The 15,331-nt window shown below is 53.1% G+C and overlaps 6 protein-coding genes across 6 annotated transcripts; 2 read left to right on the forward strand and 4 right to left on the reverse strand.

Annotated features, from left to right (window-relative positions):
• Positions 1–1,191, forward strand: RHO25_006038 (uncharacterized protein; the record flags this gene model as incomplete). The annotated part of the gene is made up of 2 exons (XM_023596897.1): positions 1–644; positions 705–1,191. The coding sequence occupies 2 exons, from the start codon at positions 1–3 to the stop codon at positions 1,189–1,191; spliced, it is 1,131 nt and encodes a 376-aa protein (XP_023452220.1).
• An 18-nt stretch (positions 1,192–1,209) lies between these two features.
• RHO25_006039 (uncharacterized protein) lies at positions 1,210–1,618 on the reverse strand (the record flags this gene model as incomplete). Its single annotated transcript, XM_023596898.1, has 2 exons — positions 1,210–1,246; positions 1,299–1,618. 2 exons carry the CDS (start codon positions 1,616–1,618, stop codon positions 1,210–1,212), a joined length of 357 nt encoding a protein of 118 aa, XP_023452219.1.
• Positions 1,619–1,951: 333 nt separating this feature from the next.
• Positions 1,952–3,082, reverse strand: RHO25_006040 (uncharacterized protein; the record flags this gene model as incomplete). The annotated part of the gene is made up of 3 exons (XM_023596899.1): positions 1,952–2,067; positions 2,122–2,968; positions 3,032–3,082. 3 exons carry the CDS (start codon positions 3,080–3,082, stop codon positions 1,952–1,954), a joined length of 1,014 nt encoding a protein of 337 aa, XP_023452218.1.
• Positions 3,083–3,356: 274 nt separating this feature from the next.
• Positions 3,357–5,108, forward strand: RHO25_006041 (uncharacterized protein; the record flags this gene model as incomplete). The annotated part of the gene is made up of 1 exon (XM_023596900.2): positions 3,357–5,108. The coding sequence occupies one exon, from the start codon at positions 3,357–3,359 to the stop codon at positions 5,106–5,108; it is 1,752 nt and encodes a 583-aa protein (XP_023452217.2).
• A 2,642-nt stretch (positions 5,109–7,750) lies between these two features.
• On the reverse strand, positions 7,751–9,394 carry RHO25_006042 (uncharacterized protein; the record flags this gene model as incomplete). The annotated part of the gene is made up of 1 exon (XM_023596901.2): positions 7,751–9,394. The coding sequence occupies one exon, from the start codon at positions 9,392–9,394 to the stop codon at positions 7,751–7,753; it is 1,644 nt and encodes a 547-aa protein (XP_023451982.2).
• Positions 9,395–13,041: 3,647 nt separating this feature from the next.
• Positions 13,042–14,809, reverse strand: RHO25_006043 (uncharacterized protein; the record flags this gene model as incomplete). Its single annotated transcript, XM_023596902.1, has 6 exons — positions 13,042–13,249; positions 13,328–13,408; positions 13,459–13,493; positions 13,550–14,228; positions 14,296–14,551; positions 14,728–14,809. The coding sequence occupies 6 exons, from the start codon at positions 14,807–14,809 to the stop codon at positions 13,042–13,044; spliced, it is 1,341 nt and encodes a 446-aa protein (XP_023451981.1).
• Positions 14,810–15,331: the final 522 nt, after the last annotated feature.

A 15,331-nucleotide genomic window follows, 5' to 3' on the forward strand; every position in this document is an offset into this window, starting at 1 on the left:
ATGACAACAGAAACAGCGAAACAACCTCCTCCAGCAAAAGAAACCTTCCACTTCATAAACGATCCCGCAGAAGCCATCAACGATGCCCTCACCGGCCTCACCCACCTCAAACCCAACCTCTCCTACAACGCCGAATACAAAATCGTCTACCGCAACGACCTCTCCACCTTCAGCGAATCGCACGTAACAACAATAGGCTTCGCCGGCGGAGGCCACGAACCCATGTTCGGAGGCTTCGTAGGCCATAATTACCTCTCCGCCTACGTCTCAGGCAACATCTTCGCCTCACCAACCGCAGCTCAAATCTTCGAAGCGATTAAAATGTGTCAACCCGCAGATGGACAAAAGAGTAAAGGGACATTGATTGTATGCGGGAATTATACAGGTGATATTTTGAATGCTGGATTGGCGATTACGAGGGCGCAGGCGGCGGGGTATAAAGTGTATTTCAAGCCTGTGGGAGATGATGTGGCTGTGGGGAGGAAGAAGGGAGGGAAAGTGGGGAGAAGAGGGTTAAGTGGGCACTTGGTTGCTTTGAAGAGTGCTTGTGCGCTTGCGGAGAGGGGAGAATCGTTAGAGAGAGTTGCGGAGGTGATGGAGTATGTTGCGGATAATGTTGGGACGATTGGAGTGGCGTTTGATAGGTATGGAAAGGTCGTGATGAGTGGTTATGTTGAGAGAAGTTGCTGACGATTTTGTTACAGGGTCGCTCTGCCGAATGCTACGTTGACGGATCTTCAGACTCTGCCTCCGGCGACGATAGAGCTCGGAATGGGAGCTCATGGTGAGCCTGGGTTGCAGCAAATCTCTCCAATCCCTTCACCGGATGCACTGGTGTCGCAAATGCTTGATCTCCTGCTCGATGTTTCTGATAAAGATCGAGCATTTATTCCATTCTCGAGAGCAAAGAACCCCACCACAGACAATGAGGTAGTTTTGTTATTGAACAGTTTGGGTAGCACGTCGGACGAGGTATTAGCCAGGTTTGCAGAATTGGCAAAAGCGGAGCTGGAGAGCCGTGGCTTCGTAGTGCGAAGGCTGACATTGGGGCCTTTGGTCACAAGTCTGAAGATGAGCGGCTTTGGTATCACAATTTGGAGACTTCCTCCGACCACTGGTGAGACATTGGAACGCAAAGCGGCTGTGGAGCTTTGGGATTCTCCAGTTGATGTTGTAGCGTGGCGGCAGTAATAATGTACAGCGAAGCATCTATTCAACTCTGAACACTTCCTCGAGTGGTTGCCACCTGTCACATAAGTTAACATATATTTGAGAAGAAAGCCTCGAAGCCTGCTTACCATCCTTTGGGATCTGTGCTGCCTTTTGCACCTTCAACCAGTGTTTCTTGCATTCCGTCGGTCATTCGCCACCATTCCTGTACCTTCGGATTCGCTTTCATTTTCTCCATGTCTGCTTCATAGTGATTGCCGACGTACTTCATCGAAGCGAACAATGTCATCGTTCTTTCGTCGAGGAAGATTGAGTAGTCGATGATGTTGCAGTCCTTAATCTGCTTGAGGACTTCTGGCCAGACAGCGGCGTGACAGTCCTTGTAAGCTTGCAGAGACTCTCGCTTCAGACGGACAATCTGGGCAATGCGACGTGGTTCGGGTCCCATGATGAAGATGCCTGTTGGGGACAATATTGGTTTGTTGATTTAGTCTGATCTTCGAGCAGCATGCGACTTGAGTTTTGTTGCTCTGCTCGGTGTAACGCAGGCCGAGGCAATCTTGGTCCTGTGGAGACCTCAGTCTAGTTAGGCTTTGAAGTCTCACGGAATTGTTCTCAGGTACACGAACCAGCCGTGTGCTGCAAAGCTCGACATCATGCTCATGCAAGACCTTGCTTGTGTATGCGCAACGGAACTGTCATTTGTGCGTGACTGAAGTAGCTCCAGACTTCTTTGACTATTTCATCGTGACATGAACCAGAATAGAATTGCCGCTTTCGATCATGCAGCGTAGTCGGAGTACGATCCAAAGACCAGCGCTCTGCCAGTGCCATCAATTTGACGACCCTGGGCAGCTTCCAGATTCAATAGGAGTCTGCTCGTAGAAATGATGACCTCTGACATTCGCGTCAGCTCCTCTGTGGTTTGCTCACACGCTCCCAATCACTTACCTTCAAGCTCAACAACATAGCTAACAGGAATTTCGTAACTACTACTTGCAAAAAGTGGTTGGTCACGTCGCCACTTCTGCTCCTTCACACGGAACTTGATACCAGATTCGTAGGCACCAGTATTCAGCCAGAGAATACTGGAATCCTTGTGAGGATCCGAGATATAGCTGATGCTTTCAGATCGGGCTTTGCGATTGCCAGCGTCATCTTCATGAATGATTGCGATCTGTTCGCCGTCTGTCCACTGCTTGCTTTCGCATTGTTTCGACAACCATTCTCTCCAAACTCGGATTGTACCCCTACACACTTCGACGATGTTGCACATGATACCCAGTGTGCCTTCACGTCTACCCAGAAAGGCAAATGTCTCCAGTTGGGAGAAGAGGCAATCCGCATCGATTCCTATGGTTCTGGTCACAGCATTTCCAGCGTCTCTGAGCTTCGCAGCAGCAGCTTCGGCGGGCACATATGTTCGACTACCGGGAATATCACCAGCCGGATGAGGACGGGGAATGCTCAACCAGTCTGGCTCCTTGGTCACAGGTCTGAATCGACTTCGTAGTCGGCCCATACGTCCAATAATGCCCACCTGCTTGTTGCCTTGTTCGATATCATTGCTCAAATCTTGCATATCACCAGTTCCTAAAGCAGTGCAGAGCACCTTTTGCAAAGTCCATTTGGCTGCTGGCGGGCCACACTCGAGATACAGGGTGTAGCCATCGAGAGACGCGGCGGTCTGCAGTCTTCGATGAAGTAGGCGCACAACGAGAGAGTGGAAATGACGATTCGTGGTAGAGAAGTGAATCAGCTCTTTCGAGGGAAAGCCGCTCAGTATGTTCAGGAGAATCTGTGTCGTGATCAGCCTCTGTTGCAGAGTTGCTGGAGTGGTATTGGCATTGGATTGTCTTACTTCATTGGGTAGGGCAAAGATGCCGCACGGGCGTTGCTCTATATTCGCCATGTCTACAAAAGTACAACTGTTGCAGTGAGGAGAGATGCTTGAATCATCCAGACTGATGCCACAACTAATCTCCAGACCGCGTTACAGATGCTCATCGGCTCAAAGGATGACGATCACACCTGCCTCGTGACCGCGTGTCACTATCGCGTACCCCGCTGTCTGTGCGCCGAGACGCCACTTCCCCAGTCGACATCACTGCACTCTGACTTCGACTTTGACCTCCTTCGTCAAAAGCATCGCACTTCCGCTCATGAACACGCCTCAGCCGATAACGATGGGAGGTGTGCAGCAATTCGTGCTTCGCCAAAATGGCATGGCCCAGTACGATGGCGCTGACGACGGGAAGCCGCCAAAACGCAAACCAAGCAAAGGCAGGTCCGCGGACGATGCCAAAATGAAAGTCTCAAAAGACGACCTCGCACAAGTCAACAACAAGGTAGAAGCCAACAGCCAGAGGGCGCGGGACAGCGTTCAAGGCTCGAAACGAAACACTCGATCGCAGTCAAAGAACAACAACGGGCGGGACATTTACGATACTGACGCCAGCATTGCCGATCACACATCCGCGACAGGCAGCACTCAGCTAGCGAAGACCAGTCAGCCTCGCCAGCAGCATGTATCCACCACGACGCAGATGCAAGGCCGTGACGACAATGAGGCAATCGGTTCTGGGTTTGGCGAGGAAGACATTCCTGCAGGTGCTACACGTCAAGCTCCAAACAGTGGCAATCCAAACGCACTTGTACAGAAAACTGTGCCAGGGGATTCGTACCCATCCACAAGTCAGCCATCTGAAGTCCACCCGAACGATAACCGCGCGATGCAGCAAGCATACCATGCGCACTCTCATCACGCGCAGCCTGTCCCGGTGGGAAGAGGCGTCGCAAGGGGTCAAGTAGGCATGACTGCACCCAGAGCACATGTGCCGCAGGCAACGATGCCCTCGCAGCCTGTTCTGGTAGATCCAAACCTCACCGGCGAAGGCGGCGGCTTTGCATGGGGCAAGCCGTCCAACACCCAACCACACACGGGCTACAATTTTCCTCCAGTACATCGCCCTCCACAGACACAAGCAGGCCCTCAGCCGCACATGATGCCACCTAACCCACAGATACAAGGACCTCTGCAGCCACAAATGATGCTTCCCAATCCACAGATGCAGCACCATCCTACACGCTATCAATCTCCAGTCAATCGACCAGAGCGAGAAACAAATTCCTCGGCTAGACATGTGACTGGCGAGAAGCAGACCCACGCCCGCCCGCCAGCCAAGCGCAACCCTTCTCAAGAACCGACGCAGCAACTGAGTGAGACCGGTCACGAATCAGACATCTCAAACGATGCTCCGGACTTCGCGCAATTACCAGAGCTCAAGCGACGTCCTCTGCACAACTCGGCAAAGACTGAATATGAGCAGCCGCCTCCATCTGATCCGCCTGCGGAAAGTGACCCCCAACTCCCGGAGTCAGCGTATCACGACCAGATGGCTGGACGTCACTATAGTGATACGGCCGAGCGGGGTGTCGTCGAGCATTACTCTGGAGATGCACCGCCTGACGATGAGCCTCCGCTTGAAGACGAGCCAGAATTTGATTATGATCCGGGAGAATTACTCAAGATGAGCTACGCGCAGCTCAAGTCCCAGCCTTTTGACCTTGATCCGCGTGCAAAGAAGCCCGATCTATCGCATGACGATCCGACGCCCTCTTTGCACGAGAAGCTCGCCACTGCCATAGAATTCGACCCGGAAGGTCAAGAAACCTTCTTCAAGAGTCTCGACATAGACGAATGGGAAGAAGCTGGAGAGTGGTTCCTTGAACGCTTCAGCGACATCCTTGGGGCGATCAAAGCATCCCGTAGACAGAAGCGCAAGCTTGCCCTCGAATTCGAGGGCAAGATCGATCAGCGGCATGAGAGTGTGACCAAGAAACAGAAGCTTACTCAGGCTGCATTGAACGAGATGAAGGAGAGCGGCGGAAAGGTCCTACAAGGCACGCCGAGGAAGTCGAGAAAGTCGAAGAAGTGATGAAGACCATCGTCACTTGAACGCACGATGGGAAGATCCAAAGGGATGTAATACTGGCATCCTGTGCTGCAATGCGATAATGGCTCAATGCCTTGACGACGAAAAAGAATGATGTATGAATATGCAACATGACTGCATTTGCTGGCGCGTTATACCCACTTGGTGCACGAAAGAATCTTTTATAGCACATGTATATTATGAAAATATCAAAAATAAGTCCAACCCACAACATAGTCCACGAGAAACCACTGCATGTTCGGCTAGTATTGCGTAAGGTCGGAAACTTCAGGTACGTACCTCTCATCAATCGCAGACACAAACCCACAAGGCGCACCCAGAAAAGCCAGTTTCAAGCTTATCGCAAACGCACCTCCCTCCGCGTATGCAAGCTTTTCATGCACTCCACGGCTCGTGGCAGCAGCCACAATCGCGAGATCCTTCTTGCTGACTGGAGGTGGTGTGGTGGGAAGCACGACATGTACCTACCACCACCAGCCACTGCTGAGCAAAAATAAGAAATACGTGTTTCTCATCAATGACCCCACGTTATCTTGCATGGCTCCCGCTCTCCTCCATACGCTTGTTTTTGGAGGAATGTCAGGCTTGTCAGCCAACACATGCAGCCTTGCAGCCACTTCGTGTACGGAGGACGTCGGGCCTTGCGATTTGTGGTGGTGTGCGCATTGGCATGATGGATGCGTGCAGCTTATCGCGATCAACAGCGGGAAGGCAGCAGGATTTTTGTTCATTTCTTGCTGATGAGCACATGTCCAATGGTTTCTGATTTTGATGGTGTGCAGCGCAGGCGAAGACCTCGTTTGCTTATCGTGGACGTCAAGACAAGACAAGACGACATACAGCCTGAATATCTAACGGCCGAAGACATTCGCGATCTGATAAACAACAGAGCTCGTCATGATGTGAGATCGCGCAAGCAAGCGCGGAATCCACGGGCCAAGTCGGTGTGGACTTCTGTCTGCTAGAGCGAAAATAATGCACGCTGCGCATCTACTGCAAGCGACTGGTCGAATCGCTCAAGCGTGACTCAGGTCCTCGCTCACCTTGCCCAACAACAGAAGACAAGAAAAGCTGTTGAGAATGTTGGCGTCCACTTTGGCAGCGGGCATAGTCCGGTGAAAAGCATTGGTTGAGAGAAGAAGTGTCGCTATGTTGTGATGAAATAGGTTCTCCGCCAGGGTTTACTGGTGGGCGGGCGGGCAATAGAGCGGGTTAAGTTAGTCTAGCTGACGTCGGAAACTATTAACACACACTTCCCTTTGTAACAGTTTCAGGCAAGTCATGATCTGCTGACTGAAGAGCCGGCGCGACTGGTCAATTGCGGGGAGCGAAGCGTTGCGTACGCAAGAAGAAGATGCAACGCTTGTGTCCACAATGTCTTGGATCGCTACTACTGAAGCCCACCACAACGTCGTCACTACGCACCTGAATGGCGTCCGATAGAATGATACGAGAATCTAGCGATAAAGCCAAGCTTGGGGTGTGTGGGTTGCATACCACTTACCAATCTCGAACAGGAAACCCGAAGGCTGGAAGCGGCCGATGGTGTCATTTTTTTTTTCTAGAAGCACAAGGTTTGTGGAGATCTCTGGAGAACAGCGGCAGCGCTGGAGCGGGAATGCTCTCCGCATGAAGATCTCCTGCATGTGGCACTTTCGCGGCTCTGCTGCTGCTGGCTACCTCCGCTATCACATCACTCCGTCGGTGAAACCCCACTCTTTGAGAATTGAGATGACAGCGGAGGCATGTATTCCGCATGGAAACCCTTCTAGCTGATCAAACGTGTAAGCTTACGTTGATGATGCGGTAGAAGACATCTGGAACGTAGTATTTGCGTGGGCACTACTGGAGCAAAGGAGGGACTGGTTAGATGCGGCGTAAATTGCTTGATCTGAATCTGGAGAACGTTCAAGCCACAGATAACCAATTTGTTTGATTTCGCCGATAAGGAGCTTTTCTTCTCCACATTCCCCCTTGCGTGTCTAATTTCCGCCGCAATGATGTTTTACCTCTCCTTGTCTCCGGCCGTCGTCTCGTGTCATGGATGATAGGTGGTTCTGGCTAGACACGATGGCCGGCAAAGGGCGGAGAAACAGGGGTGGTAGAATATCCACAATGAGGGCATCCGCATCGCATCTGGCCCATGGCGGGGGATCGGAGGAAGGCGTAATAGTGAGTCAAGAGTATTGGAGAATCGCACACCGAATTAATTCTTCGAAGGTAGAGTAGAGCAAGTACTCGAATAGCCAGTCTCTGCAGATGGCTGCTGGTATCATGACAAAGACCATTCCGCGCCCAATTTGAAGCACCAGGTTTGACTCCCAGCATGTCTTGCGACTGCAACTTCTTGTCTTCGCCTCATTCGCCAAGCCCAATCTATTTCGCTCAAACTCCTCGCCATAAGCAAACAAAAAGTAGACAATTCTCTATCAAAGGCCGTTCAAGCGTCGCGTCTATCCGTTTCTCTATCAATTTGCTCGTGCTGTCGGACCACAAGTTCGCATAGTAAATATCAAATCGATCTCGCCACAAGAATTGTGTAGTATGCGTAAAAGCACGCATCAGTGAAGTACCGAAGACCGGTAAATGGATCGAGTTGTCCGTCGAAGAGGGGTTCATCGTGTTCACATTCTCTCTGCCAAATCGTTGCCAGCCTCGCTTTGCCGAGCACTCGAACGACCGCTGTTCAAGCCACTGGGCGTGGTCGAGATGTCTTTGATGTCCTTCACTTGGTACGTCTGGTCTTTAGCCGCGACCATAGGCACGGGTAGTTTTCGCTGGGCACCATCGCCAGCTTCCATGATTTCTGAAATTCTCAGCCCGCTATGTTGTGCAGGCACATAGGGCTGGTGACCATCAGCAGCGGGCTCGACAGGTGCGAGTGCTGGAGGAGGCTGGTGCGCCAGGGATAGGTGGTGCAAAGTGGGCAGCTGCACACCATTGTGGAAGAATTGGGGCCGTAAGCGAGGTGAGTGTGACGGCGTCGCAAGTGGGGTGTGGTCAGGCGTGGGAGATGCAGACGCATGTGAGAAAGAAGGCGATGGTGGTGCCGTCGATTGTGGAGACCCTGGACGCGACTTCTTGTGCGGCCGGTGGTCGTCTTCGTCGTGCGAGTGTGATCTTGACATCGGCTGCGAGGTAGGATTCGAGGAGTAGTGGTATGACGAGAGCGATGGCATCCGACCGGTGTTGTAAGGGTGGTGGTACGGAGTGTGACGTGTGGGAAGAGAAAGGTGTGGATTTGGCAGGTGCAAGTTGTTCTCGCGCTCCACCTGTGATGCAGCAGTCGCCAGAAGATTGATACCAGGGCCATGTGATCTCCCGCCTTGCGCTGGACTGAGGTCTCCGCTTGTGTTGCGAGTGAGATACGAGCCAGGAGTGCTGGTGTACGTGGAGGCGTACGAGTGTGGTGGCGAGACATTCGGAGAGCTCAACTGTGAAGTTGGAGCAGACTGGGTCGTTTTTTGCATTGGTGCAGACATGATGGCACTAATCGAAGTCGGCGCGGGTGCCGAGGGCGGCTGCTGTTGTTGCGATGGTGATTGCTGCTGGGGCTGTGGAGGCTGAGGCTGCGCAGGCTGGTGTTGCACAGGAGGCTGCATTGGCGGTGTTTGCATCTGGTTGTGCATTGGATTTTGCATGTAATTTGGCGTGCTGAATTGAGGCGGCTGTGGGTGGTGCATCTGGCCCAGCTGGTTCATCTGGTTCATGTGGTTGATCTGCTGCATCTGGTTCATCTGATTGATCTGCTGCAGATGATTGAGCTGATTGAGCTGCTGGAGGGCCGCGTTGTCGTACATGCCGGCCTGCATGGCGGCGGCCGCTGCCGTCGCCGCTGCGACATGTTGCTTGTTGCCGCGTCGCGAGTTGGGGTTGTTGTGAATGCGCGAGTGCCTCGTCAGCTCGTCCGACCTGCTGAAGCGTTTCGTGCAGCCTGGAAATTGGCAGGCGTGTGGCTTCTCGCCCGTGTGGGTGCGAATGTGTCGCGTCTGGTGCTCGAGTCGGTGGAAGGCCTTGTCGCACAACGGACACTTGTACGGTCGCGGCAGGTCAGGGCGATGCTCGTCCTGGTTGACCGCGACGGCTGGCATCGTCATGGCGGAGCCAGCCATGGGCGTCGGGCTGGCGGGATTGGGGGCGGCGGTGGTGGTTGCGGGCGCAGAGGAAGCCGTCGGCGGCGAGTGCGTCGCAGTGCTTGGAGTCGATGTGCCGGAGGTGGAGGGTTGGTGAAGCTGAGATTGCTCCGGGTTCAGCAGCGAGCTAAGCATGTGAAGGAGGAAGGAGCCTCGCTCGGCTGGCGAGGGGGACGTTAAATTCTTCCGTGGGTGCAGAGATGATGTGGTGCAACGCGGGATGGCCGATCGCTGCGGAGGTGACGTTTGGCGAGGCCGGGGTGCGCAGGAGGCAGCAGGCAGACTGGACGTGGTCGTCTGGCAGCGCTGGGAATGGAGTTGGGACGGAGAGGCGAAGCAGAAAAGCGTGGCCCGAGGAGGCCAGCGGCGCCAGAAGGTTTTGGCAATGAGGGAGCGAGCCTGTGGGGGCGTGTTGCGTGCAGGCTGGCAGGTGCAGGCAGGCTCAAGGGAGAAGACCGGGCGTGCGAATCGTCGTCTCGGGCGCGTCGGACGGACGATAGGCAAGAAAAAAGCCACCGCACGCACACACGCGCTGCAGGTCCGCCTTGTGGATTTCCAGTGGATGGATCACGACCAGGTGCGCGCTCCGCCCATGGAGCCCCGGATCGCGCTGCCACGCTTTCCCTCGTAGCCGGCCCCCGTACAGCGTCGCGGCGTCTGCTCGTAATAAGCTGCGACAGCGGCCAGCCGTACGCTGACTCTGCCAGACCAGGGCGGATCGCAGACACGTCGTGGCAGCGCTGTTGTCGCTGCCCCTCTCTCACAATTCTCCCTGCTGGCCCCAAGCGTCGTAGGGCTGATGGTCACGCCGAGAGGCACCGAATGCGGTGGGTCCCGATGGCGCCAGTGATGTTCTTTTTGCAAAACCGGAGGGAAGAAAGAGTTGCAAAGATGGCGCCTTTCCGGCCTCAATGAGAATTTTTGCTCCTGCTCGGCATTCGCCCTGCTGAGACGAGTCGCGCCTGGCGAGAACCTGAGATGGAAATTACATGTGTTGCTGACGAAGCTGTCACAGACACGACACCGGGGCCCCAGGTCGGATGGCCTCTGCGAGGTGTGCACACCTTTGTGGCCAACCTTGAAAGGATTCAGACAAAGCGAATCTCAGCCTGTGAATCACCCACGACAGCAAGTTTTCAAGACGCTGGTGTACCGTAAGCAGGCAACGCCTAGCCGTTGTGGTAGGGGCACGTAGGCATGTGCGTGTGCCTGACACCGCATACGAGCTCATACCGGGAATGACTCCTACAGCCTCGCACAGATGGTGACCAGGGGTGTTCTAGGATTCAAACAGACAACTGCAACAATGTCCTCGGGCCAGATTCAATTTGCCTTCCAGCAACGATCAGGACCATCGACAAGGGCAACTTCGACGCTATCTGCATGGCCGTCTCAGCGAAGCCGCCGCCCAAGGAACGTTCCTGCGCAAGCTGCACGAGAGGAAATCAGGTTCTCGTGCCCCCAAAGTGGCAATGGCTTGCATTGTTGTCGCCTGATCAAGACATGTTGATCGCGGCATTGGCAATATGGAGACCCAGTGCAATGGAACCATCTGGAGATCCCGATGCCCCGTCCTGAGTTTCATGTTACTCCACAAACTCTTGATCCCACGGCACCATTGTGTTCTCTTTGTCGTGTGATATAACGTGCAGACCTTGTTGAGACTCTGCTGATAGGGCTCGTCTGGTCCGTGTGACGGGACAAACGACGAAAAGGCACAATCTTGTGCAATCAGGCGCCCCAATAGAAGTGTCATGCGGTCGAAGCGAGCTATGGTCCGGCTCCAACAAGCCCCTTCGTTAAGCACCCCACGGGCATTTTGGTTCACATTTCACCAAGGCAGCCCATGCGCCTACAGGCTAAATGTGCTGCGGAGGAATCAGCGCCGTTCACAAGCATTCTTTGCCTATAGCTGAAGCAAGGCCACGCACTCGTGTTCTACTGATACGTGACCGCTTCCACATGCCGCAGACTGCAGTGTGGGGAAGAGTTGCAGAGCTACAGAGCAGATCCTTGGGTCACTCAGGGCTGCCGCTGCGGCTTTCCGATGTCTCCTTATGTTCGTGCCATATCTGGGCCCTTCCGCAAACAACCCACTGCCCCATCACGCCATTGTTCAATTGCAATCACATCACATCCACATCTCATCTAAGGAGCAGTGAACGTGCATCGACGACTGCCGAGGTGACGAAGGTGCACTGCCGATTGGATTCGGTTGTGGATTTCACGCTGATGACGGTGGTTCTTCCGCGCAGCAGTTGCGGGTACGAACATTCCGAACTTTCCCGTTTCAACATTTCTTCAAAACTCCACTGTGGAGTCTTCACTTCACTCCATGAATTTTTGCGTCCGCTGACAGAGCGCGACCCTTGGCCGACCTTGACCGAGGAAACGTGCGCGTCACGACGTTCAATTTCGGAAGTCGCAGAACACGCAGCAGCGCTTTGTCAGTTCTCCTTCTTACACCGCCCGACGCAGTGTGGTTGAGGACATCCCGCAATGAGCCACCCGCATTGTGCTGCGGCTCAGCATCCCATTGGACTGCATGCCACAGGTGCTGAGGTGCTCATCACATGCAAAAGTTCAGGGCACAGGCACAACCACAGAGCAGGCCACGTGTTGTGGAGGAGCTGATGGGAGGTCCCGATCTTGGGAACTGAACAAAGCCACGAATCCTTGATAAGAAGTCTTGGAAGATTCCTCCATGATCCACTGTGGGCTTGTGGTTCACTTCTCCAAGCACGCGATTCCACACTCACGACGTCAGCTGGACCTCATTTTCACAGGACGACCACCATGCCACATCCCTTGATCATCGCCGAGGGTAGCTCCTTCGCCCATGCGCTATTGGCTTCTGATACTGAAAACTGCTCATGAATGCCCACTGATAGGTTCGCGGTCCATTTATGTTGAGACGCAACACATGAAAAGAACAATGGAAAAGGTTTTGTTGGGATCGCAGCAACCCTCGAGCAGCTTTCCTCGCATACGTCTGCGATTTGAACAGCATTCAGCTGTATCTGCGACACCGTATCATGCTGGGCGGGAAGATGCGACGGTCTAGGCGGTCCGTATCATCATCTCGAATTCGCAATCTTAGCGACCTGTTCGTCGCGTGCTAGATTGCGGAGTGCAGCGTTAGTAAGCAACCACAAGCCATCGGCTCCACGATTCAGCCAAAACACAAAGTGGCACTACACTGCGACAAGCAGTATCGGATCAATCTACGGGGCCAATCAGGCACCGTGCTATCGATTCAAGGCGTGAAGGCTATGGCCCTGAGGCGAGAAAAAGGACCGATCGTGGAATGCAGCCAAGCCATACGTCCTGTTGCACTTACTACATATACCGAATCGTGGAGGGCTTCGGCGAAATCAAAATAAGGTAGGCAGTTCGGCGCATCTCCACAAAGCGCATCAGAAATGAATTTGCGCTTGCGTTGCCAAACATAGCTTTGAAAAGTGGCGGTGACAAGGGCTTGGAGATGAAGACGGGTTGAGACGAGCAGACTAGAAAATTCGCCTTGAACCACGACTCAACTCCAGTCCCACCACGGCATTATACCTGTTCGTGGCTGTTGGACTTCCATAGCGCCCCAACTCCGCAAAAACTCCGCCGAGATGAGCAGACCTGGTTGATCAATTGCCAGCCAAGCGAAAGCTATTATGAAGACGGAAGAATTCTGCATGCCATTCTCATGCATGGACCGAATTCTTTGGCAAGGCGCAACGCACGTATCGACTATTTCCCGTCGCTCCATTACATCGCGAGCCTTCACAATCTCACAGATATACGTAGCAAAACGGCCCGTCCACGGTGGACAATAAATCTCGAATGGGGCAAGCAGGGCCCGCAGCATACCGAAAGTCGATCATGTCGTCAAGTGTGGCATTTGCACTAGGCGGCATGTCCCAAAATGTTCTTGTCCCAGAGATCGCTCCATCACTGAACTGCCGTTGGAAGGGGTTCTCGATATGCTGCCAGATCCACCTGACAGAGGTCAGCATATCCAGTTCCGCCCGTGACTTCAGACTGCACGGGAAGACCGCCATTCAAGAGGACACTTACCAGACTCGATCAATCATAGCGTGGTGCAAGTAGAAGATGGGGTCGCCAGGACTCACAAACACATCGTTGGCCGGATCGCCACTAATACCAGGTCAGGTACTTTCCATGAGTATATTAGAGAGGTGCCTTACCCTATCGAATAGTGCCCACCACCATGAACACCAATCTGCGAGAAGCGTAAACTGTATTATTTCGCAATGTATGGCAGAGTAGGCAACTTACCTCACCCGACCCAGGCACGCCTTGCATCGTCATCTGGAAGTCATGAACATTCTTCGAATTCGAAATCAACGACACGATGGAGCTCGCATTCGCCCATCTTCTGTTAACCGCATCGGTGAGATCCCGTCTCAGACATCTCGGATTCCAATCCAAAGGGTTCCCACTCGGAGGACCTTCAGAAACACCACCGGGCGAGTCCAAAGCCACAGGCCCAAGGTTCACAGTCATATTCTTGAACGGGCCACTTTCGATGCAACCGCCTCCCGAACCCGTTGGAAGATAAATTGGCGGCAAGTCCAATCCGGCTCCTAATACAATATCTGATCGAATACCTAAATATACTCCATTGCCCCCCATGGAAGTATCCGAGCCATCGAAAATAGGACTAGAAAGGAGACCTGTTTCTGCTGTCACAGACCAATCCCAGTATGGTTGGTACCCCTTGTAGCCGCATTCTTCGCGGAGAGCTTTCTCGTACAGCCAGATGTAATATCGATGCCAGGAGAGAAAATTCCCGGTAAAGTGGACTGTTTGCGTCTGGTTGAGATGTGTTACTACAAAGTCGTCGAATCGACTCTTTGCGCCGGGCGCAAGTGTTGATGGTGTTCGTGTTGGTTTGATTTGGAGGCATTGGACTGCGCGGATGTAGTCTTTGCGCTGAGATTTTGATAGAGAGCCCCTTGGAATTGATTAGCGATGGTCGGGGGAATTGGTGTGATAGATGGAAGCGCTCCCTGTCGACTTACCACTCTTGCCGGATGCTAAGACTTGCCAGCGTACAAGTCCTACGACCAGTGTGTCCACTCGAGGATCGTGATACAGTCCGATGTGCGTTCTCAAAAGCTTCGGCTGCGAGCTCCGAAAGCACGTCAACATCATCGGAGGCTGAGGTTGGCTTCAAAAGGCCCACGCATAGTAAATTAAGCCATGAGAGCCGCATATCTGGACTGTTCCAGCAATCGGGGCTCTTCGAATCCTTGTCCAAGTCGACGAGGAGATTGCCTAGATATCAATATCGTGTACCCGCTCACGGTGAAGGGAGAACAAAGATATAGCTATTTCCAATGCATCAACAAGCCTTGCCAATACAAGACACCGCGTCACCGAGCCTTTGTACAGCATGCAAGGTAACCAATTCAAGCCAACGCGGAAGTCGCTTCGTTGGATGCTGGGCTTACTGAAGATCTGCAATATACAGAAAGGATAGATGTGGATATCTGACGAGAGGAGTTTCATGCGCCCAGACATCCGCAACTCCATGGACCAATGGATTAGTTCGCTGCGAGCGGAGAAATGAGAACATATGCTGGAAATCGTGTTTGGTCGAGGGTCTCCATTCTAGCCAAGCACGACGGAAAAATCGTAACATGGAGATGCTTGCTGCGTGTCAATACGTGGCGAATATGCGATGTACCACGTCAAGATGGCTTGCAGTGGCGTTCCTGTATAGACAAAAAGATGCATCCCTGTATGAGGTCTTGCAGAGGTGGTCGTCTGAGATACCGCGTGTTGTCAGCGGATCGTTGTTCAGCAGAAGTCGAAGTAAATATACCCGAAACCACTTGATCGATCTTGGTTCAGAGCAAGAGACAGAGGAATGAATAGCTTGAGAATGCAGCAGTGCAGCAGTGCTTCATCTTAGCCTTGTCGTAAGCACTTGCGAACGCCTATTAGACCTTAAGACATCGCGAACATGATATCAGTATCGGCAAATGGTGAACGGAGCGGTTTTGCTTGTATCTTACAAACACTAGTGGCGGATACCAGTCGCTCGGTTCTCTG

This window comes from Cercospora beticola, chromosome 4 (assembly GCF_033473495.1).
Source record: "Cercospora beticola chromosome 4, complete sequence".
Taxonomy (NCBI): domain Eukaryota; kingdom Fungi; phylum Ascomycota; class Dothideomycetes; order Mycosphaerellales; family Mycosphaerellaceae; genus Cercospora; species Cercospora beticola.